The 24555-nt window shown below is 37.2% G+C and overlaps 1 protein-coding gene across 3 annotated transcripts in view; it reads left to right on the top strand.

Annotated features, from left to right (window-relative positions):
* The window catches only part of RAPGEF2_2 (Rap guanine nucleotide exchange factor 2), a 126431-nt gene that overhangs the window by 67455 nt on the left and 34421 nt on the right, over positions 1 to 24555 (top strand). For all 3 annotated transcript variants that reach the window (XM_051217570.1, XM_051217572.1, XM_051217571.1), the window contains 3 exons: positions 6524 to 6667; positions 16610 to 16798; positions 22028 to 22445. In XM_051217570.1, coding sequence (XP_051064986.1) covers positions 6524 to 6667; positions 16610 to 16798; positions 22028 to 22445 — 751 coding nt within the window. The remainder of the gene's footprint in view (positions 1 to 6523; positions 6668 to 16609; positions 16799 to 22027; positions 22446 to 24555) is intronic.

Raw genomic sequence — 24555 nt, 5'->3', positions numbered from 1 at the left:
GCTGAGATCAGTTCTGATGCTCCTTTTCACTGGCTTGTTTACTTCTGTGTATCCAGATTGTGCCTTGGCTTTTTCTGCTCTTGTTCGGCTGTTATTGATTGCTGCTTTCTTGTTCCTCCTTCCTTAAATCCTATCCAGTGTATCAACAGTGATCCATTCCTTGTGGTGGTGCTTCTTGTGGCCCAGAACCTCATGACATGCTGAAGTGATTGCCTCTTTGATCCCCCTCCAGTTGCTCTTCATAGTAGTTCCCTCTCCATTGAGTAGATCGTGAAAGGCCTGGAACCTATTACTGAGGGCTATCTTGAATTCACTGAGTTTGTCAGTATCCCGAAGAAAGGCCGTATTAAACTTTTATGCTGTTGTCCTCTCCATCGTCCGGTGCTTCTTGAGTTTCAATTTCATCTTGGCGACCAGCAAGTGATGATCTGATGCTATATCAGCTCCTCTCTTAGTTCTCACATCCTCCATTGTCCTCCTGAACTTATTGTTGATGAAGATATGGTCGATTTGGTTTTGCGTAGTGTGATCCGGTGAAGTCCATGTGATTTTGTGAATGGGTTTATATGGGAATATAGTGCCGCCTATTACCAGTTTATTGAAGGCATATAGGTTTGCAAATCTCTCACCATCTTCCTCCCTTTCTCTCAGTCCGTGTCGTCCCATGATGTCTTCATATCCGGTGTTGTCCACTCCAACCTTGGCATTGAAATCTCCCATCAGAATGGTCAGGTCCTTTGTTAGGCACTTGTCGATGATTGACTGCAGCTTATTGTAGAATTGATCTTTAGCGTCTTCATTGTAGTCGTTGGTAGGCGCATAGCATTGGATGATGTTCATTGAAATGCCTTCTTTCTTTGTTTTGAAGGAGGCTTTGATGATCCTTGATCCATGAGATTCCCATCCTATAAGCGCATTTTGTGCTTGTTTGGGCAACATTAATGCAACTCCTTGTGTATGTGGAGCATTTTCTTCTTCATGGCCGGAGTATAACAGAAGCTCTCCTGAAGTTATTCGTTGTTGTCCAACTTGTGTGCAGTGTGTTTCACTGATCTCAAGCACCTCTAGGTTGTAACTGCTCATTTCTGCAGCAATTTGGAAGGCTCTCCCGGTCTCCCACATTGTACGAACATTCCATGTACCTTAATAAATGGTTGCTCTGGTTATCAGAAGGGGCATCGGCCTCGTAACTTCAGAAGGAATTCGGCTTTCATCATGAAGCGTCATAGTTCTTCTAAATGAAGACCTTCTGACTCCCAAGGCAGAGTTTAAAGGTTTGAATAATTCTTTCTGGTTAGCGTTTTTTAGCGAGTTAGTTTTCTACGGGATGGGGTCGCTAACCCCATACCCAACCCTCCTCCTTTATCCGGGCTTGGGACCGGCAGTAGCCCTCGGAGGGACTCCAGACGGAGTTGTTGATTACCGTAGTCTCCACTATATACTTGTCGAAATGCTGATGAAAGTTCTGTATTCGTAATCACTCTTGATAATTAATGGACTTATAGTCAAACCCCATTCGTTCGATTTGTTTTAAACCTACACGTATGAATTCATACTTTCATCGTTCATTATAATGTAAACCAGTCAGTCAGCTACAACGTAGGACCAGGCACATGTATGCATCGGCCCAGGTTGCCATACCTCATTAGCACAGCAAGACAAACACCGGATTCATAGCAGTGGTTAGGTCAAAGGTGGTAATATATAGGAGAAAGATTGCAATAAGGATATAGTATAGGAAGAAAGAATTAGTTCGTAGAAAGAAAGATGTGAAGTGATCTTAATCTCTTAGTTTAAGAGAAGACAGAGAGTGTATACACCGACGCCATTGTGATCGATTCTGAGCCATGTCACCAAGGGTCTCCAACCATTGGTTACGATAGTCACGCGGACCCCAACCAAGTAGTCTGTATCTACCAACATGGCTAAGACTAGAAGTTCGTGAAATCAAGCATTGATGCCACGCTTTGGTTTGGTCGCCCCTAACTTTCTTCCAACCATCCCCTACACCGGTTAGCATTGCACGTCGCGGTAATCGGTGTTCAGGCATACGTAATACGTGGCCCAACCATCTCAGTCGGTGAAGATTCATAACCTCATCAACTGATTTACCATCATTTCCTAATACCCTGCGTCTAACCTCACTATTACTTACGTGATGATCCCAGCAGATGTTGGAAATATTTCTAAGGCATCTGTGCTCAAATACTAGTAGCTTACGGGTGTGTTCTACTCTTAAGGGCCATGTTTCGCTGCCGTAAATTAAAACAGAACGGACTGCCGAGCAGTATACTCGTCCTTTTATTGATAGACGGATATCTCGCCTCCGCCAAAGGTGACGTAAGTTGGCAAAAGCCAAACGAGCTTTACGAATCCGTGCTGAGATTTCGTCAGACACCAACCCATTAGGGCTGATCAGACTTCCAAGATAAGTGAAGTTGTCAACGCGTTCGACTACTTCACTCCCTATCCTTAGTTCAGGTGTTGACGCAGACCAGTCCTGAAGCAACAACTTGCATTTAGAGGGAGAGAAGCGCATTCCAAACATTCTGGCGTTGTTGCTTAGTGCTACCAGAAGACTTTGCATTTTATCAGCGTCTTCACCAAACAGGACTATGTCATCTGCGTATTCTAAGTCGATAAGTGGACCTCCTGGTAGGAGATCAATACCCGAAAATTCAGTCGACGAGAATGTTATTTCTATCAATAGGTCTATGATGAAGTTAAACAAAAATGGAGAAAGTGGGCAGCCTTGACGGACACCACTTGAGGTTGCAAAAGTAGATGACAGTTCGCCATAAGCCCTGACTCGACTAGTAGTGCTCGAGTAAAGAGCCTTTATAAGGTTTATGTACTTCTGAGGTACGCCTTTCAATGACAGACACTGCCACAGAATCTCGCGGTCTACCGAGTCAAATGCTGCTTTTAAGTCAAGAAAGACCACCATCGTCGGACGCCGATAGGTATGCCTGTGTTCTAGAACCTGACGAATGGTGAATATGTGGTCGATGCAGCCACGACCAGGTCTAAAGCCAGCTTGGTTCTCTCGTGTTTGTAGTTCACGTGTCTTAGTTAGGCGTTTGATAATTATCGAGGCCAGTATTTTAGATACTATGTTTGTTAAACTAATCCCTCTGTGGTTGTCACAGGATGATTTTGACCCACTCTTATATATTGGGACGATAAGTGATTGCGACCAGTCAGATGGGATAACGTCTAACTCCCAGATCATGGCTAAAATATTAGTCAACCTAATCACTAAAATGGTACCCCAATCCTTAAAGACCTCTGGAGCCAATCCATCTGGACCAGCTGCCCTTCCTCGTTTCAGATTAACTATAGCCTTTTGAACTTCAGCAAGGGTTGGGGGACCTACTTCAATGTTCCATTCACTTTGTCTGGGAATGGAGGGTAGTTGTAGAGTAGCTGAAGGCCAGCTGAACTGTTCTCTAAAATGTTCCGCCCATCGTTCTAAACGTCTGGACTGGGAGCAGATGAGAGTATCATCTTTTTCCGAAATAATCTCACTTACACTTGACTTATTAATTCCAGTTTCTTTTATTAGTCTGTAAAGCTGTCTTGTGTTCCCTATAGTCGCCGCCTTTTCCATCTCTTTTGCTTTCGTTACCCACCACTGCTCACGGTCGTTCCTTAGACTTTTTCTTAACCTAGATCTGATTTGTTTACGCTCTTCATCATGTTCAGAACCTGATGGGACGAGTTTGCGAGAATCCATCAGTGTGACAGACCTTGAAGAAATCCACTGGTTCCTTGTAACTCTGTGGTTTAAGTCACTAATAGATGTCACTGCTGTTTCCACAGCTGATTGTATGCCCTTCCAAGCAACATCTGGGTCAGCCTCGTCTTCACAACTACCTAATTGTGACCTCAGTTGTTCCTGGAACCTACTTTTGGTTTTCTCGTTACTCAACTCAGTTCTAACGGGTCTTTTTAATGTGGCTTTTTGCGTCCAGTGAGGCGCAAGCAGATGCGTGCCCGTATTAGGGCATGGTCGGAGTCCAAGCAGGTACTCCAGAATGAGCGACAATCTTCTACCGACCCTCTCCAACGATGACTGATGGCAATGTGGTCTATTTGAGTCCATCGTTGGTTTGGTGCATGGGGTCTCCATGTTAGACGATGTCTCTCCTTATGCTTAAAATTTGTGTTTGCCAAAAATAAACGATTGTCTGAGCACAGTTGCAGCAGACGATTACCATTATCTGTTCGCTGTGTCGGAATACTAAAATATCCACCTAAATGCCTTTCTGTTTGGTTTAGACTGCCTATCTGAGTATTAAAATCACCTGCTACGAGTACTATGTCTGAGCGTTTAGCTTTCTGAAGAAGTTCAGAAAGCTTTCTGTAAAATTCATCTTTCACTTCATCTGAGCTGCAGTCAGTGGGAGCGTAGGCAGAAACGACAAAAAGGCAACGACGTGTGTCCCTATCCTTCCGAGTTCTTACGTAGCCGTTCAGCCGAACAGCACATAGACGACTGTTGACGGGGATCCACTGTAGCAGTGCTTGTTCGGCCCTCATGCTTAGTGCTATGCCTACACCTGCCAGTCCACGAGAACTTTCCATCGGGTCACCAGACACACGAAGGGTGTATCTCGTTGGCTCTCCGTCTTGCCGAGGTGAGGTCAAGTGAATGACCACACTGGAATCCTGTATGCGTGTTTCGGAGACACAGCATACATCAATGGAAAGAGAGTCTAGGGTTTTAGCCAAGGAAGCCTGCTGACCGATTTGACATAGGGTGCGTACGTTGAAGGTTCCAATGTGTAGTTTGGAGCGAGGTTTCAGTAGACCTGGGACAGAGTTTTGAACACTAGAATCGTTGGCTACGGTGACACTTGAGGTGGAAGCCGAGAGAGGAAGTTTAGAGTTGAAAGTCGATGTAGGAGGGATAACAGGAATTGAAGAGGGAGGTTGATTATGAATACAGTGGTCTTGGGTGCTGTTAGAGGTATGAGGGCGGTTATCACTTCCCGGTTGCCCACACCGTGGAAGGGTTGTTCTGGAGGTACCTGAAAAGGAAATTGGATTAAAGGTGGTCTTAGTGAACTGAGAGCGTGACCGCAGTGCCCAAGGGACAACTGCTTGATGTCGGTCACACACGACCTTGTTATAGGTAATTTTTGTGTTAGCTCCGTACTTATTGAGACCTTACCGCCGGAGACGTATATCCGTGGGATAAGGCGAGGTGTGCATTTTTAGGGTCGACCTTTTCTAACCCCACCCCTCCTTGTGGGAAGGCAGCATCGCTGTCATGCTGGTTGTCTGAAGGAAACACCTTACTGCGATCACACCTCTGTACAGTCAGCAGTACGACTTTGCCTTCGGACCTAGGGTTTGCTGGTTTTAGTCTTACCGCTCTTCAACCGAGCTGTCTGACATGGTAGGACCTTGAGGAACGGTTGTTCCAGCCAGTATAGCTCGGTTGCTTCATCACGATAGGCAAGCCCGACCACCACGTCAAGGTAGCAACAACGGTCGGGTAATGTAAACCAAGGAGATATCGTATTGAATTGAATGAGTTATGTATATATAAATCAGTAAACGCAACTGGGTCTTGGATGTACTCTCGGTATACCAATGAGTACACTACCTCATCATCAATTCCAGCTTCTGAATTATGAAAAAAGATTGTAATTCGTTTGTCACCTGGTTCATTATCATTCAAAAGGAAATCCTCTTCTTTCACAGTTGTTTTGTATTTGGATGTTAAGTTCAATGCATGCAGTAAACTCAGATTTAGTAGCGGCCCCCTGATGGTCATGTACGTGCGTAATTGTCTGTTTCATCTGAATCACAGTTGATACTGAATACAATAGACAGACAGATACTTTATCTAAGGTTTGATGTTTCGTTTACGTTTATGAGACTGTTCGATCTTTTATTCTTCCGATCACTATTTAAAAGTTACTTTATCTGAAATAAGTAACTTACACTAAGACGCGAAACGTTAGAAATTTAATTTCTTCTCATTGGAATATTACATGTATATTAATAGTTTTACCATAATTATGTTTGATTGACTGTCTTGTAATAACTTCATATTTCGTATGACAGCTAGATCTACAGTTCTCCGTACGATGCTTCGCACACCTCCAAATCATCTTGTTACTACCATTTTTCTCTTTTCTGAGGATGTAGAGCCACTCATCATCAAAAACTCAGAACCCTTATACCCTTTACGTATTTTAATTTCATTACGATGAGGTGTAAAAAATATAATATAGAATGTAATTTGATATATATATATATTTAGTAAATGGAATACATCCATTAAGACATTAAATAAAAAAGATTAGTTCAGCGAAGAGTTCTCTTTTTAGCGAATTCATTTTCAAAACAGTATGACCCAAAGCGCTGTAAGCATAAATCTGTATATGGTAGAATTGAGTTACTATGCTTTTTTCTGCTCATGTAAGTAAGAGGTGATATTATTAATCTAAAATAATAACTACTACGTAATTTACATCTTTTTTTCTCTCTTCTCCACTCTATCTATTAGCTTGCCAAATTATGCCGTGAACTGCGCAATTTTAACACAATGTTCTGTCTACTAGTTGGATTACATCAAACACCTGTCGAACGATTAAAACAAACTTGGGATCGCTTACCAAATAAATACCAAAAAATCTATCGAGATTTAAGTGTTAGTTTTTTCTCCTAAATTATATATATATATATATATATATATATATATATATATATATATATATATATATATATATATGTACTTATATGTTGTCTTTTGTAAAGACAACGAACTGTCGATATTTTCTACTCTCATATTCCATATGAAATAATTAAGTCTCATGTGATCGCCGAAGAATACTTGTGGTATTTTTAAATCATAATAATAATTCGTGCTATTATGACTGTCAGTTTATGGCGGTGTACAAATAGCATATTTTAATATAAAATGTCACTATCTAAATAACTGTTGAAAATCAACATATACACTAGGCAGTTAATTTGTCTTCAAATAGAACTCTTCAGCTATGCATACACACTCACGCACTTGGTCTTTTTTGTTGTTATGTTATTTGAAGATGTACTGTGGTATTTTAAATAAATAGTCCGGCACATTAAGTTATGTAGTTGAGTTAATCAAGACAGTATGAGTAAAAATGAACTGAATTTAATTTATAAAATCCCTTAATTCTACTTTGGTTTTATAGACAATAGTTGATTTGAGCATAGACTTTCTTTAACAGTGCACGAAATAAAATAACAACTAGTAAATTTCACCTGGTGTTTTATTTTCTCTTTCTTGTTTACAAGATTTAAGTGTTGATTTAACTAGGAAAAACGTTTTTCTAAAGTATCAACGTCTATCATGTATTCACAAATATAAACTTTTATATATCGTCGGTATTGATAATTTATTTACGTATATTCTTGTAAAATTTACTTGGATGTACATATTAAGAAGAAGAGTAAAGATATTCGATTAGTGGTTGAATAATTTCATGTCTTTCCTTAAACTATGAGATTAAAATCGCTTAATATCTTCTTTTCTACAGACTAATTCTTCCTGCACAATATCCTTATATCTAATTTTTCTTTTATATATTACCATCATTGAGTTAACCACTTCTACGAATCCGGTGTTCATCTTGCTGTACTAATGCGGTATGGCAACTTGGACCGATGCATATGTGTGCTTGGTCCTACGTTATAGCTGACTGATTGACTGAATCTCCTGTAACATCTGATTGCACTAATCTATGTAAAGTCATGAAGTCAAAGTGAATATGGTGTTTATCCCAACCTTCATCATCACGTCTACCAGTCAAAAATGTCTGAATAAGTAATGTATCCAGAGTTTGAATAAGAACTATGCATATTATTGAATACCTTTCAGTGTAATTAATGAATAACTTGACAGTATGATACGGCTATTTTAGTAATAATTAATTTATGTTTCACAATTTTGCAGTTCGTTTTATTATCCAAAAGTATCTCGTCCTTACGAATAAACTAGGAGCTTAGTCGTTTAAAATGACAATCGATCCAATTCTGATTATGTTATATCAGTGTTAACCATATCTAACTAACTAGCTGGATTGGAAGAAAGTAAAAATCGATTAAATGGAGATATTGCATCACTTCATAATGTAACTGACTGTTGTCCTGAGCCATATCGACAGGTACATACTGGTTGTAATGAGCGAAATAATCGTATTCTATAATTGGTGATATTAGATGACATCACTTAAAAACATTCGTATTAGGCGCAGTTACATTTATTCTTTAAATTCTCTTACCTTCTAAGCCTATAGTCATTTCGTGTTTTGCATTATTCCATCTCATTCGTTCTTTTTTGAATGATATTCTTTATGTATAAGCTTTCTACTGTGGTTAATATTATCTTGACTGCTTTTCTTCTATCTCTCGTTCTTGATATGTTGTTTATACGTTAAGCACCTGGATCGATATACGTGCGTATTTTGTTTTCTCTTATTTACTAACTATTGAAACCAATGTACTCATGTTTTGTTTGGTTTCGTCTTTGTTTCTGGTTTTATCTGTATTCGGACGGGAATGAAGAAAAAGTTCTATTCTTTTATTCACTTCAAATCTATTTTCACTATAAGAAGAAAGATTCTTGTAAATATTTCTTAGTGTTTTCTTCACATGAAAACAATTCATTTTAAGAAAACTTCTTTTCATTAATTGAAGTAATTAGTAAACGGAAGAAATGTTTTCAGTGACAAATCCATTTATATTTTCTTAGTTTGTAAGTCTTTTTCATTGCATACTTGAACTCTTCTTAAGTAACGATTGATGTTAGCACATTTTACAGTTGAATCTTTACTGACGATGTGTTTATCATCTGTCGATTAAATAAGTAGGAGTTGATAATCTTCCCACCTCTTTTAGTATTACATTTTCTGGATTATTTAAATTCGAAATTTACATACTTAGTTATTTTTCTTTAGAGATTTGTAAGTTTGGCACTGTTCAACTACTATTATTGAGTTGCCGTCTCAACACCCCCTTACCTTCGGCTTCTTATCTTAATGTTATATGCATTAATTAATTGATTCGCAGTAGACTAAACAAAATGTTCTCTTCTAGTTCTTCATTTGACATTAATTGATGATCAAATTTATTCTTAAACTGCGAAAAATATTTCCAATTTTATCAGATAGTTCATAATTTTTGTGTTAAAATTAACTGATAAACAACTGAAAATTGAGACAACACTATTGAACAATTGTTTCATTTTATCAGTATGGTGTTATGGAGATTGTTGAGTTTTTAATTGTAATCATGAACCGACCAATGTTAGACCACCACTGAAAACCTCGGAGCACTGGACGGCCGTTTCGTCCTGGTATGGGACTTACAACAGTGCGCATACGCAATCCCACTCACTGGGTCCGAACCCATGACCTTCGGTCTTGCGCGTGAACACTTAACCACTAGACCACTGAGCAGGAATCCAATGATGTTAATGTCTAACTTCAACCAATCCACGATATTGCGCGGCCATCTTCCATTGTGTGAGGTAGATACCTGTATCTACCCGACACGGATTAGTTCCACTGGTCACGGTGTCTCACTAGAACTCCGAGAATGACCTCTCGAAGCTAGCCACTAGTTAGCACTTAATAATTCTTAGTTTGGGGTTGTAGATATTTTTGAGCTGTTTATGGGCGCGTTCTCGTGCTTCAAGTCCACGTTCAGCTTAAGCTTTGCCACGGCCCAGTCTTTCTAATTCCAATTCACTTTCTGCTCGATGTTGACTTGCTAGTTTATTAAAGTGTTTAGCATGAGCTTGTTCCATATCAACTAATTTGGATTGTATGAACTGAATTTGCTTTCTTCTATTTGAATTCTCTTCCTCCAGACGTCGTAATATTATTTCTAGCTCTGTACGATTAAGATTATTCTTATTCACGATTATTTTGTTTTCGTTATTCTTCTCTTTCGGTCTTTTTTAAGTGTCGTTTAAGATTATGCCTATCTTTTTCTAGATGAGTACTTGACCTCATCAAATGAGGACGCATATTTTCATCTGTTAAACTGCTCTGTAAACACGATACCCTGTCAAATAGTCCTTGTTTTTCCTTTAAAAACGTTCGAAGTTGTTTATTGAGTTATTGTTCACCTTTTTGACGTGTATCCAAAGTACTTTTTGTTTGACGAACTTGGTTTACAAGCTCTCGACGCTATTCAGCATCAGCTAACTCACTTTGTGATGACTGTATCCTTTCACATGAATGTTGGTTTTGATGTTTTTGTTCATGTAAAATACTACATGTGTTATTCAGTTGAAAAACCATTGAAAACCAGGGAGCTCTCAATATTATTGACTACATTAAATATTCCCAAAGTTCTAGTAGGTAATTCGCAACTTGTGAAATTCACCCTTGTTGATAATGTTATAGATATCGTTGACAACATTGAATGTGATTTTTGCATACTATAGTGAATTGACTGAAGTTGGATATATGAACCGTTAGATTCCAACTAGTTAGTTATAATACTGATCTGAAGACTGAAATAGCTCCTGAACTCGGTCCCACACACGAGGCTCATGAGTGGTTACACACTGGCGACGAGTTTCAAACTGACAAAACATCCCTAGTGCTACCTATCTTCCTGAGTTAATATCAATATGTAAATGATAAAACTATTGAATTCGTAAATTCCGGCTTCAGTATCCAATCTGTTAAATTTAACATCTTGTGATACTACAATGTCTCCACTCTATTTATGTACTATGACTTCAACGATTTTTCAGTTTATTTTCTCTCATACATCAACTTGGTTTTATTCATCTACTACCTTACGTCTAACCTTATCTTTGCATCATATGCATCCAATGCTTCAAAGACATCTATGATCAAATAATTGTAGCCTACATATGTCTATTATTTTCATAGATCACTTTTCACAGCCATAAAATATTTCAAGTATATTTATTGAACGGTGTCTGTTTTCTCCTGAATTATGTTGTTCTATTATCATGGCTTACAATCATTCACAACTTGTTAGCTCACAGAAAGAATGATGGTGTTGGTTTTGGTGTTGTTATTACTGTTGAACAAGCCATCAAATAAATGTCTAGAATTTTCTTACGAGGCTGTAATAAAACCTCATGTATTCTGTGTTGTAGATAAGATGTTTCTCCCAAAAGATTGTGTGTTATTTGTCCCCTAGTCTGCTCCTACCCTATCTCTCACCTCATATCATGATTAGTTTATGCTATCTGTTAATTTCCTAACTTTTTTAGTACTGTGTAAATCATTGATCCCTCTATATATTAGATACTAATTTGAACGGTTGTTGTGACTTCGTTTATGACTGGAAGTGTGTGTGAACATGAAACAACTAAGTTTGATATTTCCGTCGAAAAATTTCCCTCATGCGATAATCGAATTTCTTGTATAATATAAATTGTTTGATAGTAAGCAATCAAAATAAGGGATTGGATTTTTTCTCATTATTGACTGTGTTAGTTAGCGTGTCTAATGATTAGTTATCCTAGAATCTCTGCATAGGCGTGGTGATGGATGTGCAATACTGAACAGTCCCTATATTTGAACAAAACAGTTCTCCAGCTTTTTTTAACGATTGACTAAATAAGGCCAGTTAGTGATATTATGCATAAATATTCTAGTAACCACCACTTGTGTGTTATCTTATCTTCTAGAAACATTTAGTTGAAATTCTATATTTAGATCTACTCCTCTTCCACTGTTTATATGTACAATATCTAAAAAATATGTCTTCAGCACATCAAGTTTGTTGTTGTTATATTGGGTCGTTGCAATTGTTGTGCCGGAAAATGCTCTGATCACTTATACTCGGAACGAGGGACCTCGGCAATTCCCACGATGCGAAAGTAAGAACACAAGACTGGTATAAGTGGTGATTTATTAGCCTCAAAACACGACAACGACGATCATCAAAATAGTTTAAAATACACCGATTTATATATTGATTTTACACCCATTTTGATTAATAATTAGGATTAAATCACATACTCAGTTATAACAAATCACAGACTGAGTATAGTTCATGTCGATGGAATACAAGATTATCTTATATTATACAGAATGAAATATCATGCGACAAAAGAAGTTTTCTTGTATTCATTTGAACAACAATTTACACTAAATATTTGACTGAATCTGGTCTTTATATATGTATATAACCAAATCAATTTCTCTAAGACTAAGTAATCTCTGTCTTATAGAGCCGGCTACAAATACTGTAAAAGTTCAAGTCGGCGAGACTATAACTTATGGACAACCTTCAAGAAACTCAACTACATACTAGCATAAAAAGAGGGTGATAAATTAGGATTAGATTTGGAGTTTTCATCACGAATTGACATCAGATATAATGCAAAAACGCTGTCTTACCATATAGATGAAAAAACTTCGCATCGACAGACATAAGTAAGTAGTATGTAACACCAATCGTGTGTGGAAAATCTGGCTGCCGAAATCTAAGAAGATCGAGTTGAAGTAAACAGAAAGGTTAATAGAAAGGAACTGTGAACTGGAAGAATCATACAAAATGTGAAGGACAATGGGTGAAAGATTTACAAATGAACTATTTGATGTTTAGTTCTCATGTTTTGCGAAGATATTTCATAATTTTGTATTAAATAATAAATTGGTTGTCCCTCACTTGAGTTCCTGTTTATTACACTATCTTTGATTTCATTGATTCCCGTATAAATTATAGTCTCGCCATTGAATCTAGTTCGTTCAGATCTTTCAGAAAACATTGGTATTTTTGTACCAGTATTAGGATTCACTGGTTTGTATTTACGACTTCACGACCATCACCCAGTCTCATCGATAAGATCTATCGTACTCCTGAAATGTCTGAACTCTACCGGTCATAATTCACCAAAGCATCTACAATTTACCTCACATGTATTTACCTTAAGTTTCAATGATTCTTCAACTCATAATGAATGATAGCGAATAGTTTGTTTCTTCCTAATTCTCCATCGATCAGTTAGATGTTCACCTGCACACGGCAGGATTCTACTTGTAGTTTTTTTATTTTTAAGAAAATAGTATTGAGATAGTGTGATCCAGATTGAAAATTTTTCGTCAATTTTTCCACAGTATTAAATAAAATAACGTATATCAGGTTGAGTTGATGTGCAACTACCTAAAAAAGTTAAATCTATTGATTATATCATGACAGCTTAAAGTTTTCTCTAAAATTACACAAATGGTAAATCAACAGAAGCTACAAACTTCTTGGTTTGGAGCCTACAGAATAATCGTAATCACCTATTAAAAATCTTAGATGACTTTAAATTGTTCGTAGCGGTTCATATTTATTTATTTAACTTTCTCTCCCAGTTGAACTTAAATCGTTGTATTTTCTTGAATCTGCTTAGATTCCTCAGTTTCACTTATTTCTGAATATGTTCTCTATTTGTAGAAGTTATTTGTTATTGAAAACCAGAAAGCACTAGACTGCTTTGTCCTGTTATGGGACTCTTCAGCAATGCACACCCATTTAAAGTTCCTAGACTTAAGCCCTGTTTGGGTCATGAATGTGCACCACCTAGGCGTTCTGTTTTAGGACGAAATTTACCAGTGTTCCCTGGTTTTCCATGGTACCCGAACTGAAATCAATCCGTGACATATATCGTCCATAGAACAAAAGTTTCCGCAAAATCCTTTTCGTGTAAACTATATTCTTTGTTTAGCTTTGTTTCCTATCACTTACTGTTTCCGCTCCTTTTTATTAATGCTCTTTATCTTAAAGTTCATATGTGGTTTCAGAATTCGCATACTTAGGTGACTAACTACCTGCTTCTCATATACTAAATCTAAAAAAAATATTATTTGGCGATGTTAACTACTTTTTTTGTTTCTTCAAAATCCCTGAGAAAAACTACTGTTTCCAACATAAATCAGTCATATAAGTTTACGTGCTAAATTCCAACTGAAATCCTCTTTAGTTTATTTGTTTTGACTGAATTCTTACGTAACATAGTAATCGTAATAAACAATAACATGATTATACGTCACGCCCCACCAATATTGATGCTATGTTTTTATTCGGTTAATTTTTTTCACTGTATTTTCATAGCCCTCGTATGTGCAATAAACTTCAAAGAGATGTTTTATTATTTCTGCGGATTCTAATTGATATCAGTAGTATCGTATAGGAGATAGACAGCATCATGACCTCATACTTCATTACGACATTGTATTGAACAAGTTGATTACATATATATAGTCAGTCAATATTGAAATTATACTGACGTTAGAAGTATGAATCGTTGGCCATACCTCATTGCTTCAAAGGTTAGATGCTCACTTGAAGGCTTCAAAGTTTTTTATTTAATCCTTGGAAAGATCATATGTGCGTTGTTGAGAATACCCTTATACTAAGGCAAAACAGCTATTAAATCCCTGCTGGTTTCTAATGATTGTGCTATATCTGCGTTGCTTATTACTTGTACTTGATAAAACGAAAAAGCACTATAATTTCCACGACGCGAAGTAAGAACACCAAGACTGATGCAAATGAAGATTTATTAACCCCAAAATCACGACGACACAGCCGAAAATGTACTCATATATTGATTGTAAACCCATTTTGATTATTAATTATAATTAAATCACATATATGGAAAACATCCAAAATTATAACAAAATCACATGCTAAACATAGTTCACGTTAATTTAATACAAGAATATCGTATCTTGAATAAGCGTCACAATCAAATAAATTAATATTATACCGAATAAAATATCATACTGGAAAACAAGAATACTATACTAAGCAGTCATCACATTGAATTAATAATGTGCTAGGTTTGAAACTATCACGAGTTCACTTAATCTGCGAACGAGAACAAAGACTCAGTGACCGAAGACCAGTAAGCTAGCTTTTTGACGCGTCCCAGCCTCGCTAACTAGAGGGAGAAGTCCAAGTTCGGAATGGGAAGTATATTCCGCAAAACAGCGAGAAACGAGCGATAACAACAAACATAATTCAAAACGTATATATACAGTGTAAAACCGTCCTTGGGGAGAGTTACCAAATAGCATACTGAAAGACGCAACGGACCAATAGCGTTTACGATATTTCCCAGTGGGAAATACGACATGAAGGTGACAAGAGCTCCTTTGGCGCGGAAACAAAGAAATCTAAATTTTCTAAATAAAATCGCGAAATTCGGTCCTTTCCCAAGTGAGTTCTGGGGATCTAACGTCCCCAACATAACGAAAGTAATGTTGACCAAAAATCACAAGTCAATTGTGATTTTGCCTTTTTATTCTGTTGTCTAAATGAAGTTAATTTACATTGGAACCGCTTTTCATATTCAAACATCTTCAGTAATCCCCCACGCATATTTTAATACTTTTCCCTCTGTCTGTTGTTTTTCGATCATATCTCATTATCAAAGAAATGTGTACAGAAAAACAAAACAAAATTAGATGTGAAAAAACGTCCGAGTGTTCTACTGGTTTTTCTTAGTTTCCATGATATGTAACAAAGTGTGACAGCATGGACTAACGTACTTTTGAACGAGATTTTGTTTGTCTTAGGGGAAAGCAGTATGTGACACAGGTTTGCATAATCACTACCGTTTTACAATTCACAACTTCAAATCTGGAAGTCGTTAACCTAGCAATATCAAATGTGTGATCAATGTTCTTGTTTCAAGCATGTTAAGTTTTTCTTGAGTAACTGTCATTTGATTATATCAATTAGCATTTATTCTGTGTGTGTATGTGTGTATATTATCTTCAAGTAATTGGCATAGGACTAGAATTAATTTATTTGCCATTGTTGTAGTTTATGTAAAAATAGTTTGGATGCTTATCGTCAAACATCTATAATTGCGGCAGATAGTATAGGGGTACTGTTCAAGGTATACTGGTGGTTAACATTACCCAACTACCTACATCGAGGAATGTTATTTCCTCTTGAGAAACCTAAAAATGATTGACTGTCTGATGGACCTAGGAGGATAGGGGCAGTGCCTAAGCGACAACTGTTTGAACCCAGTTGCAGATAATCATTTTTATGAATCGTTTCTATAGTATTACTACCGAAAATTTTCAACCCTATTATTGGCACCAGAAATTCGTAGCTTCAATATTTTCTAACCCTTTAAATTCTATTTACCAAAAGCAGGATCGCCGAAAATACTATAACGGCACGGTATCTCAATACAGTTGGTAGTACAACCTATCAGCTAAAGTAGTTACTTTTGATATTAACGCTATCTAACCGACCTTCCTGATATCTTAAGACATTGAGGCTGAAGTACTGAAACCGATGTAGTCCTACAGTTGTAATTGATAAGTCTAATCATTATGTCAAAGTGCCAATTACTGTTTATTACACAACAATGAAATAACAGTCAAAGATTCGTTCGTATGGTGCTAATCAATGAACAAAATTGATTTCAGGTTGAGATATTGTGATTTTGTAATCCGAAATCAAATTTACCCAGTGATTTGTATACGGAATAAATCAGTAGCTTATAGCACATAATATTTTGTATCTTTCTACTAAATAGTATTTTAAAAAACGTTTTTATCAACATTACCCTCCCATCCATATCGCTTCATATTTGCAGATGGTATTGGATACATCTAGAAATTTTCATCATTATCGTACTCTCCTATCAGCTAATAATGTATCGGTTCCAGTGTTACCCTATCTACCATTGGTATTGAAAGATTTAACATTTATCCATTTGGGTAATCCTTCTTGTACTCCAGATGGATTGATAAATTTTGTCAAATTACGAATGCTTGCTAAAGAGGTTAGTTAAATAGTTATTATTTTAAATTAAAAATTTAGCACCTATACCACTACAGTCAACCTCTTATGAGATTGATCGTGATAAGTTTCAGCTATTTTAATGTGTTGTATTTATTTAACCAGGAATGTATTCTCTGTATTACAATTATTTGATTAGAAACTTGTTAATAACAAATCAATTATTGTTGAAATGTGTGTTCTTATAAACAACTAGTCAGCTATTGATTTATCTTAACAAAATGTGTTTCACACGTACTCTCTTTTGTGTTTTACATCAAAAGAACAAATATTTTAAACAACAAAACATTGTTCAACTACGATCAAAATGTTTCTGTTTAAAAATAAACTTCACTCTTGACAAGTTGATTGAGTTTTGTTTAAATTACAGAAGATTTAATAAGATTAACTATAAATGAATATATATACGTAACGCAAATGAAATGTAAGTGCTGTGCGTTGGTATACGTTTGTGTGTATGTTTGCGATCGCATATCTGTATTGACAAAAAGAAAAGTGAAGTATTTACTTAAATAGTGCTTCTAAATGTCTGTGTGTGTGTATGTCTGTATATTTTATATCCAAGAAAACAATAAATACACTTGAAATAACATAAAATAAAGAAACGAGTTGAACGAAACCAACGTCACGTCGCATAAGCTAGTCAATTTTAGTTTGTTGCGCAAGTTAAGTTATTTGTTATTGACATAATTAACATTAGTATTATTGCCACAACTACCAAATCTACTTGACAGGTTACAATGGTTATTTTTCAAGCGTAAAATTATGACTGTTTATTAAAACACGATATTCATAAACACAGAAATGTTTTTTCCATTGATCAATAAATACCGTAATTGTTTCATTGCCCCTATCATTTAAATTTAGACTGATTACACATTTTATCCATCCACTTTCAACTCTACAAAGTCAATTTGTATCTTTTCACAACCATGTATATATGATATCTTTAACTATTTTCTTCTCAGAAGGTTGTTGATTATTCCTTACTTCTACTCCCTGCGAGCTATCACTGTATACCAGTGTCACTTCCATCATTGTACCATAAAACATTAACTTATAATTTACTGTCAGACCCGTTTAACAGAACAAAGTCAAGAGATTGATATTTAATTCCGTTGAATAAATTTAAGAATTTAGAAAAGTCAAAGCACGAATCTTAGTCAAGACAACAACAACAATTTTTAATATATATGATGATTGACTTAATTTATTTGGTAAAATATTGAGAGTCAAGTGAACAATCATCTTGGTGTTATTAGTTGAAAAATGGAATCTTTTTGGTCATTTAAAAATCTTTGTACGTATTTATTAGTCTGGCTCAAATTTCAATTGATCTACAAAATCGACCAGAATCAGAAATAAGACAACTACACATTAATTACATTGGATAATAAATAGTCTTGTTATAATAATGAATTTACCAAAGTTTGAAAGTCTATAAGTCACTAAATTTCAAGTTTTTGATTTCATTTAGATTTCTAGACCTAAATTATTGAGAAATTCCATATTGGAATGGAACAACTGTCCCAATTCTTTCATAGTATAAGCGGGTTGTGGAAATCGTTAAATCTGTACTTTTATATCGCAAACTGATTTTATGTAAACAACTAATAAAACCCAAAAAGCATTGGACTGTTGTTTCATCCTAATACACGACTTATCAACAGTGGGCATTCACGACCACATCAGCAATAAAACCCTCGAACTTCAAGCCTCACGGCGAATGCTTAATTTTCAGACCACTCATACTTTGTCGTTTTTAGAACCAGTTTATGTCCCAGCCACACATGGTGTCTTATTTAAAAACATATAACAATTGTGGACATGTGTCAATTCACCTATCTTTATCTCTATCCAATCTTGATTTCTTTCCATATTTGTTACTAGAAAGAACCACTTTTCGTATTAATAAGCTTGTTCAGTTTTTTTCTATTCCTAAAATGCTATTAAGCTACTTGTATTATGGCCCGACCGTAGCTGCTGACGTGGTGGTCAGGCTTGCCTATCGTGATGACCCAACCGAGCTATGTTGGCTGGAGCACTTGTTCCTGTAGGTTCTACCATGCCAGGCAGGTCTATTGGAGAACGGCAAAACTAAAAGCCGCAACTCAAGGTTTGAGGGCGAAGTCGTACTGCTGACTGTAGAGGGGAGTAACAGCAGTAAGGTGTTTCCCTCCAACAACCAGCATCTTCAGCGATGCTGCATTCTCACAAGGAAGGGAAGGGTTAGAAAAGGTTGACCCTAAAAATATCACACCTCACCTTACCTCACGGATTTCCGTCTCCGGCGGTAAGGCCCTTTGAAGAACGGAGCTAACACGTCAAAAACCTCCCACGAAGAGGCCGTGCACGATCAGCCTCAAGGAGTTGACCTTTGGGCCCCACGGTTACGCTGCCAGATCGTTAAGACCAACACTAATCCCATTTCCTTTTCAAGTTCCTCAAGAAATACCCTTCCACGGTGTGGGCAGCCGGGAGGTGACACCAGCCCTCATACCCGTGTAACAGCACACTGGACCAAGTTGGTCACATTCAAATACTTCTTACACCTCCTAATAACTCTCTTATCTCCACAACTAACCCTCCTCACGTCCTTTTTTCACCTTGCATCGCTAGGGCAAACGATTCGAGTACGCGAAACGTTATTCCTGGTCTCCTGAAACCACGCTCTAAACTACACGTAGGAGGTTTTAACGTACGAACATTGTGCCAAATAGGACAACAGCCTTCCTTAGCTAGGACTTTACAATCTCGCGCCATCGATGTGGGCTGCGTCTCCGAAACGCGCATACAGGATCCGAGTAGCGTCATTCATTTGACATTACCATGTCAAAACAAAAAACCAACTCTGACAGGTTCACTCCTGAGATTTTTAAGGATGGTGGTTCAGTATTAGCAGTGAGATTGACCGAGGTCTTAGGTATAACCTGGGAACTGGACATAATCCCAACTGACTGGTCCCAATCGCTGATTGTGCCAGTCTATAAGAAAGGACAAAAGTCCTCTTGTGACAATCACAGGGGAATCAGTTTGGCTTATATAGTGTCTAAAATATTAGCTTCAATAATACTTCGACGCCTAACTAAAGCTCGTGAAGATCAGACTAGAGAAAATCAGTCTGATTTTCGACCTGGACGTTGTTGTATAGACCACATATTCACACTACGTCAGGCTCTAGAACACAGACACACATTCAGACGCCCCACAATGGTAGTATTTCTCGACCTTAAGGCAGCATTCGACTCTGTCGATCGTAAGGTTCTACGGCAGTGTTTGTCATTGAAAGGAGTACCAAAGAAGTACATTAATTTTGTAAAGGCTCTCTACTCGAACACAACTGGTCGAATGAGAGCTTATGGCGAACTGTCATCAGAATTGATTACCTCAAGTGGTGTTCGTCAGGGCTATCCACTCTCTCCATTCTTGTTTAACTTTGTCATTGACGTACTTTTAGAGATAACACTTTCCTCATCTAAATTTCCAAGGGTTGAACTTCTACCAGGAGATTCACTTGTTGACTTGGAATATGCTGATGATATAGTTCTATTTGGTGAAGACGCTGACAAAATGCAGAGTCTTCTGACCACTCTAAGCAACAATGCAAGCATGTTCGGCATGCGATTCTCCCCCTCGAAATGCAAAATGTTGCTTCAGGATTGGGTTGCATCGACACTCGAACTAATGATAGGGAGTGAAGTAATTGAGCGTGTCGATCGCTTCACTTATCTTGGAAATCTCATCAGCCTTTGTGGTCTGGTGTGTGACGAAATCTCAGCACGGATACAGAAGGCTCGACTAGCTTTTGCCAACATGCGTCATTCATGGCGTAGGCGAGATATCCGTCTATCAACCAAAGGACGGGTTTACTGTGCAGCAGTTTGTTCCGTCCTACTTTATGGCAGTGAAACATGGCCGGTAAGAGTAGATGATATTCGTAGGTTACTAGTATTTGATCATAGATGTCTTCGAAGCATTGCTCGTATATCCTGGGACCACCGAGTAAGTAATACAGTTGTTAGGAAACGGGTACTAGGTAAGGATGGCAAATCGATTGATGACGTAGTGAAACTTCATCAGTTGAGATGGCTGGGACACGTGTTACGTATGCCCAACCACCAACTGCCCCGACATGCAATATTTTATGGTGTAGTAGTAGGTTGGAAGAAATTTAGGGGCGGCCATACCAAAACACGTTACAAACCCATGAAGTCACTGACAAGTGGACTGAGTCATGTTGGTAGGTGTAGACTACCTGTTTGGGGTCCGCGAGATGATAGCAACCGATGGTTAGAGACCCTGAATGGCATGGCTCAAAATCGCTTGCAATGGTGTGAGCAGGTGCATCCATTCTTTGTGTTCTCCCAAATTCTAATCTTCTGGATTCTCGTTGTCTTTTTTTCTCTTTCCAAATTTATTCCACTGTATTATACTCTTTAAATAACATTTCCAAGCACTAATCTTCCCGATTACTGCTTATAGTCTTACTATTTCTACAACTACGGGATTTGAATCGACCACTGCATCTGTGTGCTAATGTGGTGTGGCAACTCGAACTGATGTACGTACGTACGAAGTTCTACGTTGTTATTGACTGACTGACTGACTTGTATTATGGCGTATTTAAGGAAACAGAAAAAAAGATACTGACATAATTAAATACAATGACTGAATTATTTTTCTCAGATTTTATTGTTTTCTTTCAACTTTCAATGAACCTACTTCATAAGCTGTAGTATGTCTTCCGTGCTGTTTTATTTCAATTAATCAGCATATTTGTTTTTGTATGTTGCACGGACATATTCTCCCATGCACTGACTTTCAGTGTTTACATTTACGTCAATATACAGGTGTTTATTAAAGGTAAGATAATTTTCAGTTGATATCATTTCGAGATGCAACTACATTGAGTCCGATTCTGTGCATAAATTCTACGGCAGAATTATCGAACTCAAACTAAAACACTAAAAATCATCGTGTGACTATGTAACAGGACCTTGTCTTTGAGAATCTTGTGTATTTGAAAAATCTGCGTTGTACTTGTCACCATGAAAATTCTTCATAAGTTCTCTCTGCTTAAGTGTTTTTGCTGTTTCACAGTTATGTTTACATGAAATTTTCCCTTAAATGTAACTATTTCTCATTCCTACGTTGTCATTGTGGCTGCTGTTGCTCATGTTGTTTTCGAACATCTTTTATTCTTACTTCCTAGGTTCGTGCCATTTGTCGGATGTGTAATGTTGATTATGATTTATGCACTACTCCATATCGCGGTCGTACTGGTGGTGCTGTCGGACGTGCACGTGCTGGTGCCAATTTAAGCGCGCTTAAAGCAGTCGCTTCTGTTTCATCTATAAATCCAAAATCGTACTTTTCAAATCTTACATCGATGAATAACTCCAATCAAACAAACCATAATAATAATAATAATAATAATAATAATAATAATAATAATAATAATAATAATAGTGCTAGTGCAGATTCTAATTGGTCAGAACACGATATGGTTGAAGTGAAATTCAGTCATTCAAATTCTCTTGACGATAGTGAACAACAACAACAACGTGAAAGCACACTTAACTTTGATGCGAATCCTATGAATCCGACTAATGTTTCGAGTGGTTTTAACGGTGGGCAGTGTTTTTACTTTTCTTTCCTTCCTATGATTTTTACTTAAGAGGCTTGTGAGTGGTTTGTTAGCAAAAACTAAAATGATGTGAATGCTGATCTACCCCAGTCTTTTGAGAAATAACAATATTTTAGAAAAAAAGTTGCTCTCCAACTTTATACAAGATCTATTTTATAATACTTTTGAAGGTTTAAACAACTAAGAATTTAAATGGTTAAGATCATGAGTCAGTTGAAGCTAGACCACCATGGAAAACCTGGAATCAGTGGACGGCTGTTTCGTTCTTTTGTGGGACTCCTCAGCAAGAATTTATTAGCTTCTGTTCACATCGATTATTTTTGTATAGCTCGTATGTAATCTTATTAACTTCCTGTTCATATTTTCCCATGGAATTGAGTGGTATATATATAGTCGTTGAATTTGACATTTTAACTTTTCTTCAGTCAGATCCCATTATTACCTTTAGACTAATGCACATCAAGTCAGGATACTGTAAGCATTTCCTCTATCTTTCTCAAAACTTGAAAAGTTCTCGAGGAATTATAGCTTATTCAATAGTTTTCAAAATTTGTTCTGAGTTTGTAAAAGTTATGATTGGAAAATTCTCTAATTTTATATGATAACCTTAGCTAACCAAAAACGTTCTTCTCCCTCCGTTCAAGTTTATTACGCGGTAACCTATCAAAATGAATCTTTTGGTTTGTTTATCTTTGCCTTACCCTTGTACAACCGATTTAGTGTAACCATTAAAAATCACATATATTCAGCCATCACTGTCTTCGAGATATCGTTTTCATATTATAAAACGATCTAGTGACTAATGTTCTTGCTAAGTGTTCTACGTAATGAAGGCAAGATTTTGAACCTTTATCGGTTTACGCCTTTTCTGTGTGTGTTGCACAAGTCTATACATCATCCTACCTTAAAATACATTAATCATAAACAGTTTTGGAAAATTTACTGTGTGATGACACAGAATATGGCAAGAATTTATTGATTTTTTTTCTAGATTGTGTAGGGAAATGCAAGCTATTTGTTAGTATCTGCAAAATATAATAAATCCAACGTTTTTATGATATGTTACAAAACATCAGTCAAATTAGTCTAGACACATCCATACTTGTTGATACTAGGAACTACAATCGATCAGTTCTTATTGGGATATATGCATCATTTGTGGATTATCTCGATATTCCCTTTTAGTTACAACTATTCAGTATATTGATAGTGTTTAAAGTAATGTACTGCGTTGTTATCTCAACGTGAACATTAACCCTGGAATTTACATCTAGTTGATGAGTTTCAATCAAAATAAAACTCTCGTCCTACATTCTACGGTCACCTGCAATCTGAATATAGATTTTCTCAGTAATATGTGATAAGGGGTTTTGTGGATATTATAGTAATTCCAATAGTTGAGGTCATGAGCCAATTGAAGCTAGACCCCCATGGAAAACCTGGAAGCACTGGACGGCCGTTTCGTCCTATTGTGGGACTCCTCAACAGTGTGCATCCACGATCTCGCCTCTCGGGATTCGAACCCAGGACCCATCAGTTTTGCGCTTCGAGCTCTGGAGACAATGGTGTATGCGTCGCTCAACCGTGTGGATTTGTTGAAGTTAGACATTAACACAATTGGATACCGGCTCAGTGGTCTAGTGGTTAAGCGCTCGCGCGCGAGACTGATAGGTTCTGGGTTCGAATCTCACGAGGCGGGATCGTGGATGCGCACTGCCGAAGAGTCTCATCGTAGGGCGAAACGGCCGTCCAGTGCTTCTAGGTTTTCCATGATGGTCTAGCTTCAATTGACTCATGATCTCAACTATTGAAATTAATATGTGATAGTGAAACTGAAATATGATTGGCAACTGAGCGTGGACGAACAAGCACTTGGCTTACCAGCTATTAAATATGTGATTATTTGGTGAAGACGCTGACAAAATGCAGAGTCTTCTGACCACTCTAAGCAACAATGCAAGCATGTTCGGCATGCGATTCTCCCCCTCGAAATGCAAAATGTTGCTTCAGGATTGGGTTGCATCGACACTCGAACTAATGATAGGGAGTGAAGTAATTGAGCGTGTCGATCGCTTCACTTATCTTGGAAATCT

Source organism: Schistosoma haematobium, chromosome 5 (genome assembly GCF_000699445.3).
Source record: "Schistosoma haematobium chromosome 5, whole genome shotgun sequence".
Taxonomy (NCBI): domain Eukaryota; kingdom Metazoa; phylum Platyhelminthes; class Trematoda; order Strigeidida; family Schistosomatidae; genus Schistosoma; species Schistosoma haematobium.
This window is presented reverse-complemented; position numbering and strand designations above follow the sequence as displayed.